Consider the following 21,327-nt stretch of genomic DNA (forward strand, 5'->3'; position numbering starts at 1 on the left):
ATAATATACTATTAATTAAAAATATAAAAATAAAAAAGTAATACTACATTATATAGCAAAAACTCCATAAATATTTCAAATGTTTATTTTGATATACAAGCATTAAGATGCAATAAAAACTACATAAAATAAGTATACTACTTTATACTAATACGTAGTAGCAAAATGTAGTATCAAATACTACTATTTTTAAAAAAATATTTAACTAAAAAATGAATAGTATAACAAAATAATATGTGTAAAGTAATAAAAATATAGATTTATAAAGTATTTCAATGGTTTGAATTGTAATAAGAAGTCATAAGAATTGATAAAATAAATAAAGAATGGTTAAAAGAAGCTCTTAATGAGATTTGCTCCATGGACCTCTTGGTTAAAATCCAACAACACAACCACTAGGCTTACTAACTTTAATATACTAACATTTACTGAAAACTCATATTTTTCTATGTACGGAGGGGGCGATTTTTCCTATTTCCGGCTCGATTATAAGGTATTTTTAGGCTCACCGGACGGCCGGGAAGGGGCGGTCGCCCCCTCCTACCCCCGGGATCCGCCTGTGGTTGGCTATATCATTTGAACTCATTCTCATTGTCTATGGTGATTTGAAAAATATTGTTTTACGTAAAAAAAAATGTAGTGTCATATTATATTGCCTTAAAATAAATGTAGTATCATGGAGTATTATATTGCCTTAAAATGAATTTAATATAGATATATGGCAAACTAAATTCGTCAAATTAAATAAGACTATTTTACAATAAGGTTGAGATTTAGAAGAATGATTTAATGTGAGAAACGAGAATACAAGCACAAACAGTCAAACATACTGAAATTTATGAACGTAACACACATCTCTAAATGCTAGGCGTAGGTTCATGTATTTTATACTGTGTTATATGGATTTACTGAATTCGCGTATCGGTGTATGTATCTTATTTTTGTTTTTTTACGCTAAAACCCATTCACTAGATCCAACCCCTATAGTCATATTATAAAAATACTTTCTCACTTCACCAATAAATATTCCATTTTATCATTTCGTTCATCCACCAATAAATGTCATATTTATATTTTTTACTATTTTTAGTAAGAACTCTACATTCTAGTATTCTATTAACTTTATTTTTATCCATTTTATATTAATATATTTTTTAAAACTCGTGTCATGTCAATTGTGAAATTGTATAAAGGTATACAAAATGAATATTTACAAGTGCGACATTTCAGATAAAATAAGCTAAATTAGATATATACCTAAATATCAATGTATACATCTTCGCTAGATGGTAAAAGGATTGTGATCATGACTTTAGAGAAATAAATGGCCGACTTGAGGGAAAGTGAACCTAAAATAATTGAAGAGGATATTCATGATTTTCAAGGCTAGGAACATGTTCACATGGCTATGCACATGCAAATACACATTTTTCCTGCCTCTATTTGGGATAATTCAATCGACTGGACTAACTATATTGTGTCAAGAACAATTAATTAGCACACTATTATATAGTATGCACTAAATTTGAGACTATTTAACAATTCCTCAACATTTCCCTAGCTAGAGTATTCAATTGCATATATTTCAGAGATGAATCATTGCCAATTACTTAGAATTAGTATAATATTGCTGCCACTATTGGTGGATGTATGATTGGAGATATATGCTATGCTTAAATTAATAAATTTCAGTGACAGATTGACCATTGATAATATACACACTAGTAAAGTGTTCAATCTTGTGCATGTTTTGATCAAATTTTGACTAAAATTGATTAACATATCATAAAATAATTCGCTTGAAAATTACTTACTATACTTCTAATTAAATTTTATTTTTCAAATTGCAACCAAGATCAATTTACTTCTAAATAAACGGTGGTAACCTGAAAATAATCTGAATACTTTCTTACAATAAAGTATTCACTTAGAAAATTAAATGAGCCTTGCTACATATGAATTGTACTCCATATTTCGGTTTCAAAGTCTAAATTAACAAAAAAGTATAATAATTTGGGATTAGATATTTTTTCGTGGTAAGTAGTAAAATTATAATTTGGTCGACATTAATTCGATAGTTATTGAAAAATCATCCGTGGATTGAAAAAGAAAATGGATGATGGCTTTTGAGGAAAATTGTGTGAGTACTAGTTGAGCACTAAACTCAAAAAAACATTCGATATAATTATTGTGAAAATAATAATTGAGGTCCTTCAATCATGTTCCTTGGGATTTATTGGAGTATTATTTTTCAATAATATAAAACCAATAATTAAATTGAATTGAAACATGCATACATTATTCTCGTGCATGATGTACTGTGTAAAGTACACCCAACATATATAGTGGATTAATTGAATTCAAAGTTAAAGAGAAATTCATTGGAAAGATAAGGTGAATTTGAATGTGTTTAGGTGTGGAATTGGATAATTCAAAATTTCCAAAAAGAGAAAGTTGCTTTTAATTGACTACTAACACAGGATATATCTTTCCTCCCAACTACATTCTTGTTGAAAACTTTATGCTAAAAAACTTCGTTAATTACGAGGGAAAGACGTTGCAATATTATACTTCATGAGAATATTGATTGGTTTATTAATTTGGTGGATAGTAAAGAGTATAAAGTTTGAGCCTTAGCTGTCAAAAAGTTAATTTGCTCATCATTGTTTACCTCTTGTAATGCTTGCAAAACTTCAAATTTGTCCAAACTTCAAAATTTGAATGGAAATGATTCATTTCTCCATAACGGCATAAATATATAATTAATTTACATATGGCATTTGAAATACTAATATAGAGCAACTTGTCAGAGTAAATTACCAACTTTTAACTAGTTATCAACACGAAAAATTAAAGCATACAAAAGAAATAAAATGAAGCAACACTTGTAAGGTTTTTTTTTTAAATGTTGCTTGCACATTAGAATATTACCACAAATAGAATTTGGAAATATATCATGATTATTTCATAGGGAAAAATTATTTTTAGTAAAATTAAAGTATTCATATTACAAATATAATATTCCTTCTCCATACGGCCAAAATGATTCGAATTGGAAATTTGAATTGAATCCCTCCCCTAAAATACAGAAATACTTGGGTGTGTGGTCCAACAAAGTTTAAATTGAAAGGCTTTCATTTCCTTATCTATTTATTTATTTATTTCACATGGCCTATAAATAGACCATCTATGGATACAAAATGTCCATGCATAACTTAGACAAATCTCTCTCTCTCAAAAACACAGAGAAATTAAAAAATGGTGTCAAGGGTGGATGAAGCCATGAAGGAGAAAGGAAGGGAAAGTTATCAGCAACAGCTGCAAAAGCAAATAGTTCAATGCAACAAAGCCAAAATCACTAAATTCAAGAGAAGTAGCTCCAATCTTGAAGAAGATGGTCTCTCCGCAGCTATCTTCTTGCTTGCTTGCATTGCCTGCACTCCCTCACATTAATTAATCTTCTCTTTCTCTCTATATTACTACTAAGAGCTTAATTAACAAAAGCATTTTATTTTGTATACATATATATATATATATATATATGTCTGTAATGTTAGTTTCTTACTACCTAGTTGATTAATGTTTAGTGTTTCTCATTGCTATTTGATTACATTTTGATTAAGATACTATCATTTTTCATTTTTAAGCTTGTTTTTATCAAATGATTTACATTGCAACTCCACAAAGCAAAATGTTACTCACAATTAAACCCAAATATGTTAGTACTACAAAGGTAAGACTTGATATATTAATATACATATTGGAAAGATGGAGAAAAAGACAAACGAATGGTAATTTTTGGGTTGGAAGTACTATTTTCCATTAATCGGGGTATTTTTATAAGACTAAATTTATGAAGAAGTTAATTTGGTCATGAAGTAAAGGGCAACTCATAACCGAATCTATTATTGCTCTTGAATAAATTGGTCATGTAGTAAGAATTTATTTGTAGTATCTTGTCTGTTACAGTTAAATACACACTCTTTATACCAATTTTGATTTTTCATGTGAACTTATAAATTTGAATGATGATACATGTACTATCGATTTATCTGATATTATTACTTTTTGCAATGAAATCAAATTGACTAAAGATCTTAAAATGACTATTTTTGTAGTTCATAGAAAAAAAAAATACTAATATTTCACGAAATTACATGTTATACAACAACATTTGCTGTTTTTGTTCCATTAATTGTGAAATTTTCAAATTATCATTTTGGTCGAATTAACCCTCCGCGCATAAGCAAAATTTATTTGATAGAGATTATATTTTCATATATTTTATTGTGATATATAGAGACGTTTCCACAATAATTCACGTAATATACAGATTCAAATTATTATGCTACTTAATGTAAAGGAAGTTAGTATTTTTTAGCTTGGTAGCCCATTATCCCCACTCTATGTATTCTATGTGACTCACTCAATCACTTATCAATAGTTTTGTTCATTTTCAACATCAATGAAAATTAGTAAAAATTAAGTTACTGAACTTAATTAATAATGTTTTCCACATTTCCCAAGTAAATATAACAAATACTATACATGTTAATAAAAGTATATGCGAGAAGCATTGTAAATTGAAAAATCCTCCACGCATTGGATAAATATAAAACATTCATGATAAGTTCTGGAGTAACAAATAGGTCCATATATAAAAACTGAAACTAATCAATGTATAAATACAAAAGGTTGACTGCTACCGTTATATATGTAGATATGTACAAGATTTGTTGTTTGAGCATTTTATTTCTTATCCAAAAACAATACAAGATCTGTGGCATAGCCGCATAGATCATACAGGGAAAAGTGGAAAATAAAATTGAGACAATGTATCTAAACCTATTTTACTACATGTCCAATGTTGTTGCTCACATGGGGCTCTTGTGTTTGTCTTTCCCCAATAATTCGGTACAATGCTTCAAGACCCCTTTTTTTGCTACTCCAAGATTGGGAGAGTGTCATATTTAATGTACTATTTTGATAAGATATAAATATAATATATATGTGGTTGCAGATTATAATCATGTTTTGGAAATATATAGTTGGCTACATGTGCAATGATCGTTAAAAACAATATGTACATAAATTGGTGTTTTTATAGTATGTTCGTAGTTTTGTTTGCGGACCAATTGGTTTTCTAGTTAAGAATTATCAAAAACGTTATTCTCCCTTTGCCTAAAAAGGGTAGAAAATGATGATATTTTTACGGGCGGTTAGGAAGCTAGTTATATGCCTATTTTGTTAAATGATATCATGCATCTATGAGCCAATGACAAATCCAAGAAATGAAACCCGTGGGATCGGACATAGTGAAAAATATTGTAGATAAAAAGTATGAGCAGGTTTAGCAATATTAAACCAACTATGTTTATTACTTTCTCATTTTGAACCAATAATCCTATTTACTCATTTAGACAATTTGATGCTTTGAATCCATCTATATTTATTACTACCTTCTAATTTTCAAGCAATAATATCTCTATAACTATAGTCCCATAAAATATGAGAAGGCACTAATTAAAATATCCAGGAATAACTACGACAAATAAAAAGAGAGAGAAAATGACGGTAACATGACTCCAATTTCCTTCCAAATTTCTTCTTCTAAACTTATGTTACTCTTCTCGACAGTCTACAACTCCACTTTTCTTTTAGAATCTTCCAACAAACACTTGAACAACTCACCTCTCTCATTCAATATCACGGCTACGAACATACAATACCATCGGTCACCTATAACTGTGATTGCTTTCTTTTCCAGTTCCAACGCAGTACACTTTTAAAGATCGAAACCAATGGAATTTTCTGGCTACAAGGCCAGGATGTGGGGTCAGTCGACCCCTTCAACTCCACCTAGATTTGTTTGCTATAAACATTTATTGTCTTACACAATCGATGTAGGCAGAAATATCAATAGTCCCCGCTCATTAGCTCTAATACTAAAACATTTTTTAACATCAAGAGCAATGTAAAGTTCACCTAGAATGTCACAAACATATCATCCCTCTATAAACTAAAATCAATTGCTTCCATATGCATATTCCTATTGAGAAAAAAAAAAGAAACATGAAAATATTTATGTTTACTTCTCTAGACATAAGTCTAGACTGAATATTCTTCTTATAAGAAAAAAAAAAAAGTCTAGACTTATTATAGCTTTCACACAAATTATACCGGAGCAGGAGAACAAGAAAATAATGCATCCCAAATATGAAGAATGAAGCAATTTATTTTCAACTTTGCAGTAGAAAGGTGGCTACACTCGGTAAATTAACCGTTTATTACCATTCCTCATAAGTTAGAATAACAAAAATTGAATGACCAACTCTGATTAAGGTGGAAGGATAGGGAGCCTCAATCTGAAGAGCTATAACGTGCACAACACTAGTCATTGATTTCATTCAACCAAGGGTCTATCGTTGGTGTCCATTTGCATAGTTCTCCTTCTTTGAACCACAAAGCTGCAGAAAAAACATGATTACAAATCAGATGAGCAATGTGCATACATGGCCAGTTTGGCCACCATTTCTGGCTATGCAAGTACAAAAGGTTGGCAAAGTTTATTAACAGAAAACACTTCATTCAGCATCATACAAAATTGCAAATTATGTTTGCAAAAAAAAAAAAAACAGTTGTCAGTAGATTTTCTGACTATGCATCAGAGGTTCATATCAGAATTTGATTTGGTTGTAAATATCAAACAAAGAGTTGAACAAGAAAAAACAATGATTTCATCTCTAAGGTTATCAATAAATGGTATGCATGGCAGGAGTAGCACAAGATGAGGTCTCTACTCACAGGCTCTGCCTTTGTGACATTTTTACTAGGCATCAAGCATAAAAAGAAGGGTTAATTTGAGTTAGAATACACCAACTGTGACCATATTTTAGTTTTGCATAGCAACTTAAAAATTTGAGTTAGAATACATACTTCGGATTTTCAGGATTTTCCCATGAAAATAAAAACTATAGCGTTTTGATTCAGATTTTTAAATTTCATGTGCAAAACCAAAAGTGGCATAAGTTGCATTTGATGAAAATTAATCCTAGAATGAATTGCTACTTGAAATGATACTAACATTTTTCTAAACATGGATGTAACTGATAATCTAGCTCAGGCTTTCTTTTGTTTTTTTTCTTCCTGAACGATGATGCATTGACAAAAACTAATTTCTTCTTCAAGCTTTATTCATCTTTTCTTTTTTACACTAAGGTACTATGTATAATGAAGCTTGGTGTGTCGTCTAAAACGAATAATAAGGACATTCGAACATGCATTGTATTTTGCAAGAAAAACCCGTGACATCTGACCAGTAGCCCAAAATCATACAACTAACTGAAAATGTGAAGAGAAGCTACAAAAGCTTTGCGGGAGTTTACCTAGTTCACGTATGCCATTCTCAGGACTATCACTTCCATGGACCACATTCCTGCAATTGGAATAGCAACAAACGCCTTGAGATACAAGTATTCAAATGCTAAAGATGAACAAAAACTTGAGACTGCATAGCAGATTGCAAAAGGACATGGCTTCACCTTCCAGTTTGAACAGCAAGATCCCCTCTAATGGTGCCTGGCATAGCATTTAGAGGATTCGTTGCTCCAATTAACTTACGCGCAGACTCAACGACACCCACACCCTCCCATGCCTAGTTGCCAAAGAGAAACCAAATACATTGTAAGACAAAAAACATAATCCACTCAACGAAAAAACAGACATAAAATACAATCGAAATCAAGTCGAAGCATACCATACACACAACAGGACCAGATGTAATGTAGCTGATAAGTTTAGGGAAAAAGGATCTTTCCTTCAGATCCTTATAATGCTCCTGCAACCATCAGTCCATCATCAACACAGCATAAACATCCAGCAAACCAGTTTAATTCAGATGGACTGTTTTCAGCCCCAAATCAATCACATAACTATTAAAGTAAATTTGAACAACAGACCTCTGCAAGCTCTTTGGGGCATTCAAATAGTTTCAATCCAGTCAATTTAAACCCCTTCTTCTCAAATCTGGAAATTATCTCTCCAACCTATCCATATCACAAAAATTCATGAGCACATAAACCAAAATTGAATGCTTATTTAGAAAATTGAAAATCTCACCAGTCCACGTTGAACACCATCTGGCTTAATCATAATATAAGTCTCTTCCACTTCCTACGCAAACAAAAAGATATAATTACAGCAATTAAGATAAGTAGGGATGATTAGGGAAAGGGGATTGTGGAAGAAACTGCGGAAAATTGAAAGTAGAAATACCAGAGAAGCAACTAAGTGGGGGAGGAAGATGTAGGGTTTTGCGGAGCAGTTGAGAGACGAGGAGTGTGTGAAGAGATGAGAGGTGGAGCGGAAGGCGGAGAGGTGGGAAGTGCGGCGGCTAGGGCGGCGGAGAGATAGGTGGGAGAAGCGAACATTGGTGGCGAGTGAGGAAGAAATGGAGGGAGTGAGCGTTGCTCCACCAAACACAGCTACAGCAGAATCCATTGCTATCTCTATCTCTCTCTCTCTGTTACTCACTCACTTCCCTCTTATGAGCTAAATAAATACTATTATATTGTTTAAATAATTTTATTTTTTAAATTATGACTTATAGTATTACTTATGCTATTGCTGTTGCTGAAATCTTAATTGATTATAAAATCTCATTTTATTCTATTCTATTTTCTCGAATTTTGGTGAGGAATACTCTTCAATTGAATAACATAGTTTGGGACAACTGTGGATAATTTAATTTTTATTTCGCCATATGCATATTTAATTGTTGACCTATGTTGTGCATATCTATATATAGGGTTTGGCGTGCTTAAAAAACATTTCATAATTGACGTATTAACTAACTGTCAAACATTGCCGGCGGAATTAGTATTACTATAATTTAAAAGCCTAATTAAAGGCGACTTTCCCATTTATTCTTCTAATTATTTTTTTATGATGTTTAATTAATAAAACTCTATTGAATACTTGACGTATATTAATTTGACTAAGTGCAGTCTTTCATGCAAATCAAGCTAAAATCAAATAAAAGAAGAATCACTATGCAAATGAGCCAGACATTTCATGGTTGAGATCTTCACAAATTTTTCCAAAAAATATTCTCTTAAAATCAATATACAAATTATTCAAATTTACCATAATTTAACAACTTACAGAAAAAGTCATATTAATCTTCAAGCAGAAAAATAAAAAGGGAGGAACTAGTCATGGGTTTAAAACTTTAAATTCTATCGAAAGACAATGATACGGAGTAAATGGATATTGACATTTGATATAGATATCAATAATAGATATTGATATTGATATCAACAATAGATATTGATATTGATATCAACAATAGATACTTCATACTCGTGGGTTGGAGGGGATGTATACATATATATCTTCTATTTTATTTATTTTCAAGTTCAGTTAATTATTTTTATAATCAGGATTCGTATTAACAGGATTCATTATAATTTTCTATACAAATGATGACTATTATTCGCAAGAGACATCTTAAAAACACATAACAGTACTATAGCACCCATAACTGTCAGCCCGATGGGGTGCTGGCACGTCCCAGCGAGCCTCCCGCGTAGAGGGGCTGATCCCGATTTTGCGGGACACGCGCCCCCGCTACATGGCGCCTTCCTGGTTGGTGGTGAGTCTGTGACCTGGGAGAAGCCAGATGACATGCCTAAAATTGAGAAGTGGGGAAAATGTAACATGTAAAATATAAATTCAATATCGAGAGTATAGTAAAGGTGTTACAAAAACCAAAATAAAGAGAGGAGTATAGTAAAGGAATATAAAGCAAGCAAAAAAATGAATGAGATTGAAAATATGAATGAACATGAATATGAATAGTACTTTCAACAATCCCTATTCTTCTGTTTCCTGTAAATGTCACTCCTATCTCCCACACAATCCTCTGAAAAAACCACGTTTTCGAATCGAAGTTGTTTTGAGGTCCTTCTCTGATACATAAAAAGAAACAACAATTCGGTGTAAGTTAGTAATCTACATACAACGACAGCCTTAAATCCAATACCAAGCAACAAGGCCAATGAATAGCGCGTTGCTCGACTAAATGTAACTTGAAAAGTCACCTGCTAGTCGCCCAGCACGATACAGAGCTTCTTCAGCGATGGGTCTCCACTGCTCAGCGCACGAGTAGTTGATTCCAAGCCCAACACTCAGCCCCCTCAACAAATGCACCGTGCGAAGAACAGAGAACAGTTCTTCTGGGAAAGCCTGTCATTGCCATAGCCCCAGAAACAAAAAAAAAAACGAATTATAGTCCATACATTCAATGATCAAATGACATGCTTCCAAAAAAATGAGAATAGATGGCCTACCGAAACATAAATTAAGAGAGAAATAAACAAGGCACATAATTATGTAATACTCCTAGATGATACATTTCTGATTGTACCCTAAACTTTAAAATGAGAGTTGGTGCATAAGCAGAGAATGGATGGGAAATGAGAAAAATCTTGATGTAGATAGAAGTTACAGGGCAGGACGTAACATTGACGTAATTGGCTTCAAGATTGCAAGAATAAAATGAAAATTAAGTAAGTGGGAACCAATTTAATAAACTAATACGCCTACCTCAACGCCAATTTTTTTAATCGAAGATTCTTCTGCAAATGGTTGCAACATAGTTACACCAGGAGGTAGCTTTGTATCAAACATAGTTTGAGCCAATCTAAACAACTCCGTCTGCTCATCCTCACAGTTGCTTAAGGTGTCTATGCCAAGCTCCCTAACATCAGCATAGCCATGTTTAGTACAACCCAAACAGGTATATGAGAACATGAAAATTATCAATCATATACAGTTTTCTCTCAATAATTAGATTAAAGAACGGATATTTATTTGAAGAATCATGTTAACAGCATATAATTTGCATGTCCAAAGTCTAATCCCAATACAATCCACCAACAGACCAACTTATTTGATATTTTAAAAAATAAATTTCACTGAATTTGACATGTCCGACAAAGACTCCTCTACAACATTTGCCCATAAAGCATATCAAACATGTAATTTGATAGACTTCAAGTATCAAACTTGGCTCTGCTCTTATTAGAGAATATACTTCACTGGATAAGATGAAACAAAAAAAAATGAAAGTGTACCGGCAAAGATACATCCAGAGTCCAAGTAAAGTAAAACATAAAACTTTATGTAGATAGGTGTGCTATTTTGGCTTAAATAGCCCTGAAATATATAAAATGGAGGCAAACCATACGTAATACAAGTCCTTCCCTCTTTCTCTTCCACTGTTTGTGTGAGAGAGAGAAAGAGCTCCTTGAAAACGTGTGAATTCTTGTGTTATGGTGTATTTTAGATCTGTTAGTATATATTTGTATGTAAACATTGATCAACTGCGAGAACCCTTCTTCCGATTGCTGCCCAGAAGCAAGCGTGAGATGTTATTTAAAATGATTGGACAGAAACCATCGGAAATGGAATTTAATAGTATCATATAATTTGGAAGTAAAGAATGGTTAACCTCATGCCACAACATAATAGCAAAAGTAGCTCATTGTTCCAATCTGATTACATAATAGACAAGGTGTGTCACCTGTAGCTTTCTGATGCCCTGATTAGATCGTTATCTGCAAGAGCAAGCACCAGACTAGCATATCCTAATCTTAATTGATTAGGAAGATCCTTCACTTGCCCATAATCAAGCAACGCCACCTAATTAGTGAAGAAAAAGTAGAATCTTTTTGAGAGAATTGATACATATTCACGTGGCAACGGCAGTAAATGGAATTCTTCAAGGAAACAAGATAAGGCATTAACTGGATGTTGATTACCTGAGAACCTCTACAAATTAAAATATTCCCAGGATGAGGATCGGCGTGAAAGAACCCACTCTTCAATATCATTTGTCCATAAGCCAGAGTCAAACTTTTTAGGATGTTCCTGTACATAAGAAAACTTAATCATAAGATAGAAACCTCTAGTGCCATTACCGCCAAGAAAATACCGCAAACACGGCAGGGATAAGATAACAACAAGAATTCCACGGTCAGAGATTTACAAACAACATATCAGAGTGCATCCAAAAATTTGAGATTAGAGATTCAACTTTGGGTATAACAAACAGAACAGGTCAACATATATTTATACGGTTAACCATATTTGAACTTCCTTACATGACACAAGAGATGTTTTTATTATCTTATGCTTCACCACAAACAGCATAGAGTCTAGATACCCATCCTTCCTCAATGCGTGAAATGCGAAGGCATTAATCCTCAAAAAATTTAAAGAAATTTTTCCCTACACTCCTTTTCGAAACAATACAATGAACCTTGCAGTTATTTATGGACATTGGAACCTGGGTTAGAGAAAGACATTTTTTGAAGTTCTAGAAACTAATATGCTCTATCCACCAAAACACCTATTAATCCAGAACCCCAATTTATGGAATCGACCGTGGAAGGGAGAACTGATATCTCATAACTTGCTTTTTCTAATTACCTATAGGAAAACTTGTTGCAGACAATATCATTAATTGTACCAAATGATGGGAAAGCATCTGTGAAGAAGACAGGAAAACAGAGGCACAAGACTCTGTTTTAGAGAATCAGATCTTAGATAACGATAAATGCATATAGTATCATCTTGAACAGTGTGACGATAATATTAAGCAGAAAGCAGCAAGTATGAACCTTAGATGATGAGCACAAGAGTATAAAAAGTCCATCCACAGGTTATATACAGGAAAAAAAAATTAACATTTGAGTAAGCACATACGTTAAAAAAAAGAGAATTTTCATACTCTCTGGGATGTTCTAGGAGCTTACTGCTTTGCTGCTGCCGCTACCTTACCCTCAGGATTTATGCCTCTTTTTGCTATCTCATCTCCAAGCCTCAGAATCGGAATTCCATCAATATATTCCATTACCAGAACCCTCCTAATATGGCAATTCAATAATTTCTTAATCAGATATATCCATTAAAAAAGAGCATGTATTGGACATTTGCAGTGGACTTGTGATTCCAAATATTTTAAAAGTTTTTTGGAAATTCAAATGATTAAGCGCCTGGGATGAGAACATTCATGTCACTGGAAGAAGATGAAACCATCATACCTTGTGTTCATATTCCCAATCAATCGAGGAACTGAAACTGGGGACTTTTTGTTATTTTCATAAAGGAAATGGCGAATTTTCTCCATCGCATCTGCTTCCCTCAGAAAATTGAACTCATATCCAATCTTAGAACACAAACAAGCAAATGTCACTAATAAAACAGAAAAAGAGGCAAGCCAGTCTAATTCACTTGAATATGGGTGGAACTGTTCCGTAGGTAAACAAACAGCATAATCTTAGCAAAAGTGTACTTTACATGCCTACAAGGAAATGGGCTCGAATTTTTTTTAAAAAGAAAATAAAGGTATTCAGAATGAATAGAAGCACAAATAAGAGAATGTACTAATCCTGGTGGCACACTGGCACTAAAGAATTGCATCCAGAAAACATTATTAGTTGCAAGTCAGTGCATGCATTATCATAAAATAATGGGGGAAAGGGGAAAAGAGGTGCATGTAACATTAGTACCTATTACTGTTTTCCCAACTCGAGAATATTAAAATAATAGTACTACTAGTTTGTATTTGTTCTATTCTTTTAAGCGGGAAAAACAAGAATATTCATAGAGTAATATTAAGTTCAGGTGAATTACTTCATGCCGCGTAAATTACTAGGAAATTCTTGTGCAACTCATTTCAAGATCTCATAAGCAAAAATGTAACTTGAAAATCTGGCATATGAATGGAGCACTCATAGAACTATAAATCAGGCGAGTAAATTTGGCAAGGAAATACTGGAGCACCAGATATACCTGTGTTTCCATTTCTTTAGTTACAGAGTACAGATCAAATCTTATATCTGTCTTTTGCATGTATAAGGCGAAAGCTTGCAGATTGCGAATATCAGTCATCATCAGATCCTGCACACCAGGATGCTGAACCTGCAATAACAAGACAAATGGACCTTAAAATACATGTCAGGTCCAAATCTGGTAGTGAAGTTTTCTTACCTTTACAACGACATCAGTTTTATCACCTTTTAGTCTTGCTCTGTGGACCTGATTAGAAAAAAATAGATAAGGCAAGTTTTGTGCGTAAGCTTTCGTCAATTCTTTGAGAGCAAGTTCCGCAGAAAAAAACTGAGAAAATTAAATCTGCATTGTACACCAATACGAAATATATATCGTTCATGCGATATTAGGATATGGCCAAGTAATTGTATATCTTGCAATAAATGTGAACAATTGTTTACAAGGGTCGTATGATGTTTTAACAAGCAAAATTTAGATAGGAATTTCCTATAAAACCAACTGTCCAGCCAAATAAGTTCTCTTAAAAACGAAATTTTAGTAAAACATTATTGCACTCTCTTCCCCCAAATAATTAAAGCAGTCAGTGTGTACACATCCAAATCAACATCTCAACTACTGAAAATCTATTTTGTTCACTATTTTCACTAAAAGTGTATTCTCTAGAATGGGCACATCCGCAACATGTCTTTGCTTCATATTTCTACTGTAGATTTCAGTCTAAACTATACTTAAAGCCTTCAGTAAACCAAGAAAAAGCTACTTGTAGCATTCCTATTTTGAGATTGAAATAGAAGGAAAATATGGAATCTTCCCTCTCAGCATTATATCACTGAGTTACAATTTTCTTCAGATCAATGTAACATGCTGAGAATCCAACCTTTATCACAGGGTGCAAAGAAGAGTACCTGTGCAATTGATGCAGAACCAAGAGGTTCGATATCAAATCTATCAAACAGTTCATCAATACTTCGACCCAATTCCTTCTCCAACACAACCTTGACCACATTGTACGGAGTAGGTGGGGCCTGATCACACAGTGTGACTAGCCTTTTCACCCAGGCCGCAGGAGCCAAGTCTGGCTTCCCAATAATTTGAGCCACCTAGCAAATACGACACCGAACATTAAATCTTAAACTTCCACCTCATACATCATTAAATCTTCAAACACTACAATCATAAATGTTTAAACAAAATACGCCAGCACCACAGCCACAAAGCACGAAACACAACACTCTAACCAATCGAAATTTCGACCCTAAACCGAAGGCACAATCGAAATCTCACAAAGAATTAAGCATCCAAAACCTGAAATGTGACTAATTAACTAAAATTTAAAGTAATACCTTAAGAAAAAAACCGCCGAGATCAGCACACATATTGTATATCTTATCAGCAGCAAGCTGGTGCTGATTCTCCCACATTACCTCCCTCTTCGCCGCATCTCTCTCAAAATTTACTCGCACTTGAAACACCTAATCATTCAATACAAAAATTCACTAAATTTGTCACATCCTCTTCATGCTAATTTATCCAAACACTAAAAAAAAAAACGAATTCGACACAAATTATTGTAATTTTACAGTGAAATACCTTGTAACCAGTGTAGATATCAACAGCTCGAACCCAGAATTGGAATGAGCGGTGCCACGGCCTGAACTGAGTGGAAACCTTTTCGCGAAATTCGTTAAAATCAAGAGGAAGCATAGTGAATTTGGGATTAAATTTGGTGCTCTTGCGTTGGCGGGTCCTCTTATAGTTATATGGAGTATTAAATTATTAATGATGGGATTTTTGTGGCGTGGGAATGTGGGGATTATTACATAAGGTTGGTGAGAGTCGCATGCAGCTCTACAATCTCTTTGTTGCTTACTCACTACAGAATTCAGATAGGTTGTTGAGGTTCACACCTTTGTAATGTGTTGTGCTACTTGTGCATGACCCAGCAAATTCACCTAAACTAAATTATTAAATTATATTTTGTTCCATTTCCCAACTTGAAAATTAATTGAAAAATTATAAATTTAGATTTAGGCACTATGTCCTATGTCACAAGGCTTCAAAAAAATCAGGTCAACTAATATTGCGATGACACGAGTTAAAATTCGTAATTAATAAATTAATTAAAAGGAGATAAAGTACATTGAAATAGTCACTAAATAGTGAAACCTATAAATCATACGTAAAAGAAAAGAGAAAAAGAAAACATTTCCATTAATGAATATAGACTATTTTTATGAAACATGAAAAATGAAATTCAAACTTTATTTTTTATTGGAGTATATTGATCATATTTTCAATCAACTCATGTTGTTTTCTGTATAAATAAATCGTATAGTTTGACTGATAGATTAACTAAATTTCATTATTTTTCTGCCAATTTCACTATATATTGCTTCTTTAAATAAGTACTACTACTATTTTTCTGTACAATTACGAAATTCCATTCAGTTATTAATAGCAAATCTTTCCTACTGGAATGCCTTCGGCGACTGCCCTTCAATAGGCTAGGTTAAGTGCTACTACTAGTTAGTAGTGTGTTTAATCCGTTAAATTAAACCTAATGCACTCTCACTCTCTCTCTCTCTCTCACACACACACGTTAAAAACACTCCAGCAATGTCATATAGTATTCCCTCCATCTCATAGTAAATAACACACTTGGAATTGACACGAGATTTTAGATGATGTTATTTTGAGTATTACGTTAAGAAAGAAAATAATATATTTATATTAATGTGGAGGGACTTTTTCCAAAAAAAAAAATATGACATCTTTTGTAGAACAAACTAAAAAGGAAAGTGTGACATCTATTATGGAACGGAGGGAGTACAAATTATGTGTAAAAATAGAATCTCATATATAACATTTACAGTCATATATTCAGACAACGAATCAATGACAACGACAATTCACACGTGTTCAATCAGTATCAGTCTTAATTTGCATTAGAGTAACAAAAAGTCGTCTACGTAAAGAAAGGCAAATAATGATGTTGAAAACAACATTGATCGAAAAACTTCAACCATAAGTGATAGGAAGAGTAGTGGAAGGAGAAGTAGATGCAGTTTCTTTGTTATATGAAAGAAAATTGGAATTCAAATTTTAACCATAGGAATACAATTGAGTTCTGAAATAACAAAACCTAATCATAAGCTAAGTTCAAAGATCAATCACACGCGACAGCTTCTGGATGCGGTTCAGCAGGAAATCGCCTTGCTTGATGGTAGACTGGTAGAGAGCATTCTTTGCATCGGGACGGTTGGTTTCCAAAACGCCTGCAACTTTGTCTATCTTGCAATGTAGCTTCCCCGCTGCAATGAAGCGAGACAGCTCGCTACAAACCAGACAAAACAGATTAAGATATCGTGGAGCAGCAGAGGCTAAAACATAGAAATTTACATATTTGAATCGGGAAATGAAGCGCTTACATATCAATGAAATCCACTGTCACACCAAATGATTTGGCCATAGCTTCAATGGTCACACTCTTGTAGGATTCCAAGAACTGTGAGTACACAACAGTTCTGATCTCCCTCATGTAGTATCGGAAGTGCGGGTGCAAATAGCGGTCCAACTTAACGTGCTCGGTCAAGCCAGCTGAATAACCAAAATGGAGAATATAATTACATGTATAAGATTTATTACCTCCTCTGATCAAAGGAATGTTGGGATAAAATCACAATGAGCGGTAAATAGAAGAACAAGAATCCTGCTAGAAGGTGGGTTACTTACCAAAAGCGGTAAAGAATGATTTATACTGGCAATCATATAAAGAGTTCAGAAAGTCTGATAAGTATGGGATTTTGCCAATGACGGTCAGGATCTCTGGGGCATCCACCACCTGCCACATATCCAACCACAAAGAAGTTGAATAATTAACAGCATGGTGGTTGAAAGTATTGCAGGGAGATAGCAGAGCTTTTTGAACACATTAAATAGTTCAATTACAGAAACATCCAAAAGTTATTTAATCCTTCACATAAAACAGCCACTTTAAATGACAATCTCCAGGCTACAGTTACATATATGGTCAGGCCATTCAGTAATGCAATTGAAACAAGGCACTACACCGATATTACCTGATGATTAAATCATCAGTACGAGTGTCTCCATCATATTTAAGGTGCTATACCAACCAAACAAATGCAAACAAAAACCTTGCTGATGAAAAATAGAAAATTGAAGCCGCCAATCATAATACCAACTGATAATCATCATTTTTTATAAAATGAGTACAGAACCAATATTAATCGTAGTTATCAAACTAAACAAATCCTAAAAAGCATGGATTCTTACTCATAACTTTTGGATGACAATGTAAGGTATTACTATTTCACAACAACAAATAATTAGCTGAGATCAAACAAACTTGGCATCAAATGACCAATAACATTTTTGTGGTCGGACTTATAATACAAATGAAATACTCCCTCTATCCCATTAAAAATGAAATGTTTCCTAAAATGACAACAACATCATCTCTACTTTTTCATCTCTCTTACTTTTTTCTCTCCTCAACAACTCACAACACAACAATACATAAAATCCCATGCGGAAAAGCAAATGTTTCATTTCTAATGGGACGGAGGGAGTAGTATTGAAGCATTCAGCTCTTATACATCATGTTTATGACCATTCATAAGCATATTATGGAGAATAGTACCTCACTTTTTCAAACTTATACAAGTCCAAGTAATGTGAGGCATTAGATACATACAATTTTTCCTAATTCATTATGAAGAATAACTGCCTTAAATGTTTTTTCATTTTCTTCTACCTATGGCTACACACTGATCAACACATTATACTAAAGGCACTAGGTTACACCATTGAAAAGGTTGAGGCAAACCAAGCAAGTTTGTGATATAGTGAAATTAAGAGCAAGTTCGAGAAAAACAACAAACCTTTTGTTTTAGTGAAACTCTATCCAATGATATGATGCTCGTAAGGCCAGTATAAAATATGAAGGTGTCATAGGGGAAGAGCTCATAAGTTGTGAAAGTTGAAATAGAATCAAGGAAGAGATCTGCTGCTTTTTTGAAGTTGCGAGTGGACATGCAGTATAAACCCTCATACACCTTCAACCGGTTCTTCCTCTCCCAATCACCACCCTCTTCAAACAACCTGTAACGTTGAAAGTGAAAATTAGTGGTCAACGTCAGTGCACAAAAACAAACCAAGGTTTGGAATTTTTATCCAAGAGCAACATAAATCAAAGCTTACTTCTTAGCTTTGTCAATGCTTTTGGAGATAAGATCAAAGTCCATGTGAAAAAAACCAATCTGTAGTGTGTGGAATACCAAATCCATCTTCTGTCCAACTGCAACAGTCTTGCCCTCGGTTATTTTAAGTTGTTCAAGTGCCTTTTCCTGGATATCAAAGAATGTAAAGGAGTTCATTTGGAAAAAAGAACAGAAAATAGACACAGGGAGTTTTTGTATGTACCTTGTCACCAATTCGAATGTAAAACAATGATTTGGCCAAATGAGCTTCCCTAACTTCACTTTCACCCAAGTTCTCCTCTGCGTCAGCGATCCTAGATGAAATTACAGAGATAAAAGGAAATCACACTCTAAATATTTTGAACTTTAGATGGTCTAGATAATATCTGTTCATACTCATATTAATGAATTTATGAGGTCGCAAGAAACAATACAAGGATGGTAGAACTTTTAGCAAAAAGGAAGTACACTGTATTTAGAAATCCTTAAGGCCTAACAACGTGGAAATGTGAAGTGGTTAAGCTATAAAACCAAGGCTAGGAATACAAGTACCCAAAGCTGAGGCCCAGCACTATCTATAGGCCTAGCAGTCATTAAGTTTTTTCTGTACTTACTGTTCACAAACCAGAACAAAGCACCAAGCGCTGATGGTTGATGAGAATAACTTATTCAGTGAATTAGTACATATAACAATATGGAGATTTTGCAGTAACTATGTCACATGAAGATATCATTAGATTCAGAAACCAACTTTTAGAGGCTCATTTCACAGAAGCAGTACTTGCACAGTTGCACTACCAGCATAAGTTTGCCACTCATAAAAGATGACTATTCAACCTAACTCCATAGCTTGCACTTCTCGACCCAACAGGGTATCAATTCCATAAGCTAACTAATCAACAAATGAATAAGTAAAAGCCAAACAGACTTTAGACCTTTAAAAGCTCATATGAGCGAATGTCACAAAACACTGACCACTGATTTATGTAGTATTTTACTTCCCCATTAATGCCCAAACCCAATATAGTTCCACTAACCATTTTTTCTCTCCCTTAACTGCACGGACAAGGTATTAACCACGACAACAACATGCTAATATTACACTCAAACATCAAGAAGGCAAACAATTGCCATTGAGTATCAGATTGCTCAGACTCAAGTCACTCAACAACAAATTAAATGAAACCATCTGAGTCAGTCTAGCTCCCATACTCAACCGGCTCACGAGAATCCTAAGTAAGCTCTGGAAATAACTGAAACATCAATCTATTGTCCAAAAGGTCACACAATTAAAATTTATTTGACTCTAACACCTAAAATGCAAAAGCAACTGCTGAATTAACAAGGATTTTCAGGCATCAGATTATTGCAGTAAGAAAGATACCACCAGAAATGCACATTTGAATATTGTGAGAAACTCAGCAGAGCAATTGGCAGAAATCATACTCTTTTACATTATTAAGAAGCTGATATTTTTACTCACTGAACCACAAATCACAGAGATCCCATAACGCAACTCAATGTTAGAAGTTCGTGTAATTCAAGGAACGCAAAACTTACTTCTCTTCGAGCTTCTTCAGCTCATCATCGATCTTGGAGCGCATCGAGTCAAGTGCCTTCTGATCCAAATCCAAAACCTTGCTTGCAACTAGGGTTTCGTACAACGGCGCCATATCTACCAAAACAAATCCAGTGCAATGAAGTGCCGCACAATAATAACAACAACGAATTAAGGAATTATTGGCAGAGAAAATTGTCCAATTACCGTTGGCGACGATGAAGTTGAAGACCTCATCACGGAGGCGGACTTTTTCGATATCATCGACGTCGTTCTGAGTGAGAAGGAATAGATTGTTGGCGAGCACAAGCTGCGGCTGCTGAACACCTTCTTCGCCTTCCATCGAATTTTTTAGTGCTTCCTTCTAGTCGGGAGAGATGAACAAGAGTTTGCTTGAGGAGGGAGTAACACAGAGATGCAGATAGTGATCAGAGAGGAACTTCTGCTTTGGGTCTAAAAATAAAAAAGAAAAGCCTTCAAATTCGCTGCTTTCTCATGATTGGGCTTCACAAAATTAATGTGGACATTTTAGTTGTGGGCTACTATAAATTAAATATTTCAGAACTATTTTGTTATGAGCTCTACAAATATTTTGGGAAAATATTACTCTAAATTCAAGTTATTCCCATTATCAACACTTTTAAATATTTCTATGATTCTTAGCAGTAATAGTTAATATTTATAAAAATA

At 33.9% G+C, this 21,327-nt stretch overlaps 4 protein-coding genes across 6 annotated transcripts; 1 reads left to right on the forward strand and 3 right to left on the reverse strand.

Moving 5' to 3' along the window:
- The first annotated feature begins 3,198 nt into the window (after window positions 1-3,198).
- On the forward strand, window positions 3,199-3,646 carry LOC125216410 (uncharacterized). Its single transcript, XM_048118112.2, has one exon. It carries the CDS (start codon window positions 3,259-3,261, stop codon window positions 3,451-3,453), a length of 195 nt encoding a protein of 64 aa, XP_047974069.1. The 5' UTR covers window positions 3,199-3,258; the 3' UTR covers window positions 3,454-3,646.
- Window positions 3,647-6,217: 2,571 nt separating this feature from the next.
- NDPK2 (nucleoside diphosphate kinase 2) lies at window positions 6,218-8,543 on the reverse strand. The gene is made up of 7 exons (XM_048110849.2): window positions 8,275-8,543; window positions 8,119-8,172; window positions 7,959-8,045; window positions 7,757-7,837; window positions 7,542-7,654; window positions 7,386-7,435; window positions 6,218-6,467 (listed from the first exon to the last, which is right to left on the reverse strand). Exons 1-7 carry the CDS (start codon window positions 8,497-8,499, stop codon window positions 6,391-6,393), a joined length of 687 nt encoding a protein of 228 aa, XP_047966806.1. The 5' UTR covers window positions 8,500-8,543; the 3' UTR covers window positions 6,218-6,390.
- Window positions 8,544-9,477: 934 nt separating this feature from the next.
- LOC125211693 (Protein kinase superfamily protein) lies at window positions 9,478-15,710 on the reverse strand. Of its 3 annotated transcripts, none has more exons than XM_048111595.2 (13): window positions 15,448-15,613; window positions 15,201-15,329; window positions 14,763-14,957; window positions 14,056-14,103; window positions 13,858-13,986; window positions 13,107-13,231; window positions 12,819-12,929; window positions 11,823-11,931; window positions 11,585-11,703; window positions 10,606-10,759; window positions 10,101-10,245; window positions 9,862-9,968; window positions 9,478-9,665 (listed from the first exon to the last, which is right to left on the reverse strand). In XM_048111595.2, exons 1-12 carry the CDS (start codon window positions 15,559-15,561, stop codon window positions 9,904-9,906), a joined length of 1,443 nt encoding a protein of 480 aa, XP_047967552.2. In that variant the 5' UTR covers window positions 15,562-15,613; the 3' UTR covers window positions 9,478-9,665; window positions 9,862-9,903. The 3 variants fall into 3 exon arrangements, with proteins under 3 accessions (XP_047967552.2, XP_047967553.2, XP_047967551.2); XM_048111596.2 differs by lacking the exon at window positions 9,478-9,665 and adding an exon at window positions 9,670-9,688; XM_048111594.2 differs by lacking the exon at window positions 9,478-9,665 and having other exon boundaries at window positions 9,714-9,968; window positions 15,448-15,710.
- Window positions 15,711-16,901: 1,191 nt separating this feature from the next.
- Window positions 16,902-21,091, reverse strand: LOC125215873 (26S proteasome non-ATPase regulatory subunit 6 homolog). The gene is made up of 8 exons (XM_048117450.2): window positions 20,845-21,091; window positions 20,640-20,754; window positions 19,303-19,393; window positions 19,081-19,226; window positions 18,762-18,981; window positions 17,590-17,698; window positions 17,286-17,454; window positions 16,902-17,191 (listed from the first exon to the last, which is right to left on the reverse strand). Exons 1-8 carry the CDS (start codon window positions 20,978-20,980, stop codon window positions 17,017-17,019), a joined length of 1,161 nt encoding a protein of 386 aa, XP_047973407.1. The 5' UTR covers window positions 20,981-21,091; the 3' UTR covers window positions 16,902-17,016.
- Between the last annotated feature and the right edge of the window lie 236 nt (window positions 21,092-21,327).

This window comes from Salvia hispanica, chromosome 3 (genome assembly GCF_029641045.1).
Source record: "Salvia hispanica isolate PSC_SH4W2 chromosome 3, Shi_PSC_v1, whole genome shotgun sequence".
NCBI lineage: Eukaryota > Viridiplantae > Streptophyta > Magnoliopsida > Lamiales > Lamiaceae > Salvia > Salvia hispanica.

Excerpts from the sequence above, each read along its gene's own strand:
- LOC125215873 (XM_048117450.2), bottom strand. The coding sequence starts at position 20,980 with ATGGAAGGCGAAGAAGGTGTTCAGCAGCCGCAGCTTGTGCTCGCCAAC. Across the intron at positions 19,227-19,302 it reads ACATTCGAATTGGTGACAAG|GAAAAGGCACTTGAACAACT; the intron begins GTACATACAAAA and ends TTTGATATCCAG. Across the intron at positions 17,699-18,761 it reads GAGTTTCACTAAAACAAAAG|GTGGTGGATGCCCCAGAGAT; the intron begins GTTTGTTGTTTT and ends GATATGTGGCAG.
- LOC125216410 (XM_048118112.2), top strand. The coding sequence starts at position 3,259 with ATGGTGTCAAGGGTGGATGAAGCCATGAAGGAGAAAGGAAGGGAAAGT.
- LOC125211693 (XM_048111595.2), bottom strand. The coding sequence starts at position 15,561 with ATGCTTCCTCTTGATTTTAACGAATTTCGCGAAAAGGTTTCCACTCAG. Across the intron at positions 11,932-12,818 it reads GTAGCGGCAGCAGCAAAGCA|GAACATCCTAAAAAGTTTGA; the intron begins GTAAGCTCCTAG and ends TCTTATGTACAG. Across the intron at positions 10,246-10,605 it reads TTAAAAAAATTGGCGTTGAG|GCTTTCCCAGAAGAACTGTT; the intron begins GTAGGCGTATTA and ends TGGCAATGACAG.
- NDPK2 (XM_048110849.2), bottom strand. The coding sequence starts at position 8,499 with ATGGATTCTGCTGTAGCTGTGTTTGGTGGAGCAACGCTCACTCCCTCC. Across the intron at positions 8,173-8,274 it reads CCCACTTAGTTGCTTCTCTG|GAAGTGGAAGAGACTTATAT; the intron begins GTATTTCTACTT and ends TTGTTTGCGTAG. Across the intron at positions 8,046-8,118 it reads ATGGTGTTCAACGTGGACTG|GTTGGAGAGATAATTTCCAG; the intron begins GTGAGATTTTCA and ends TGATATGGATAG.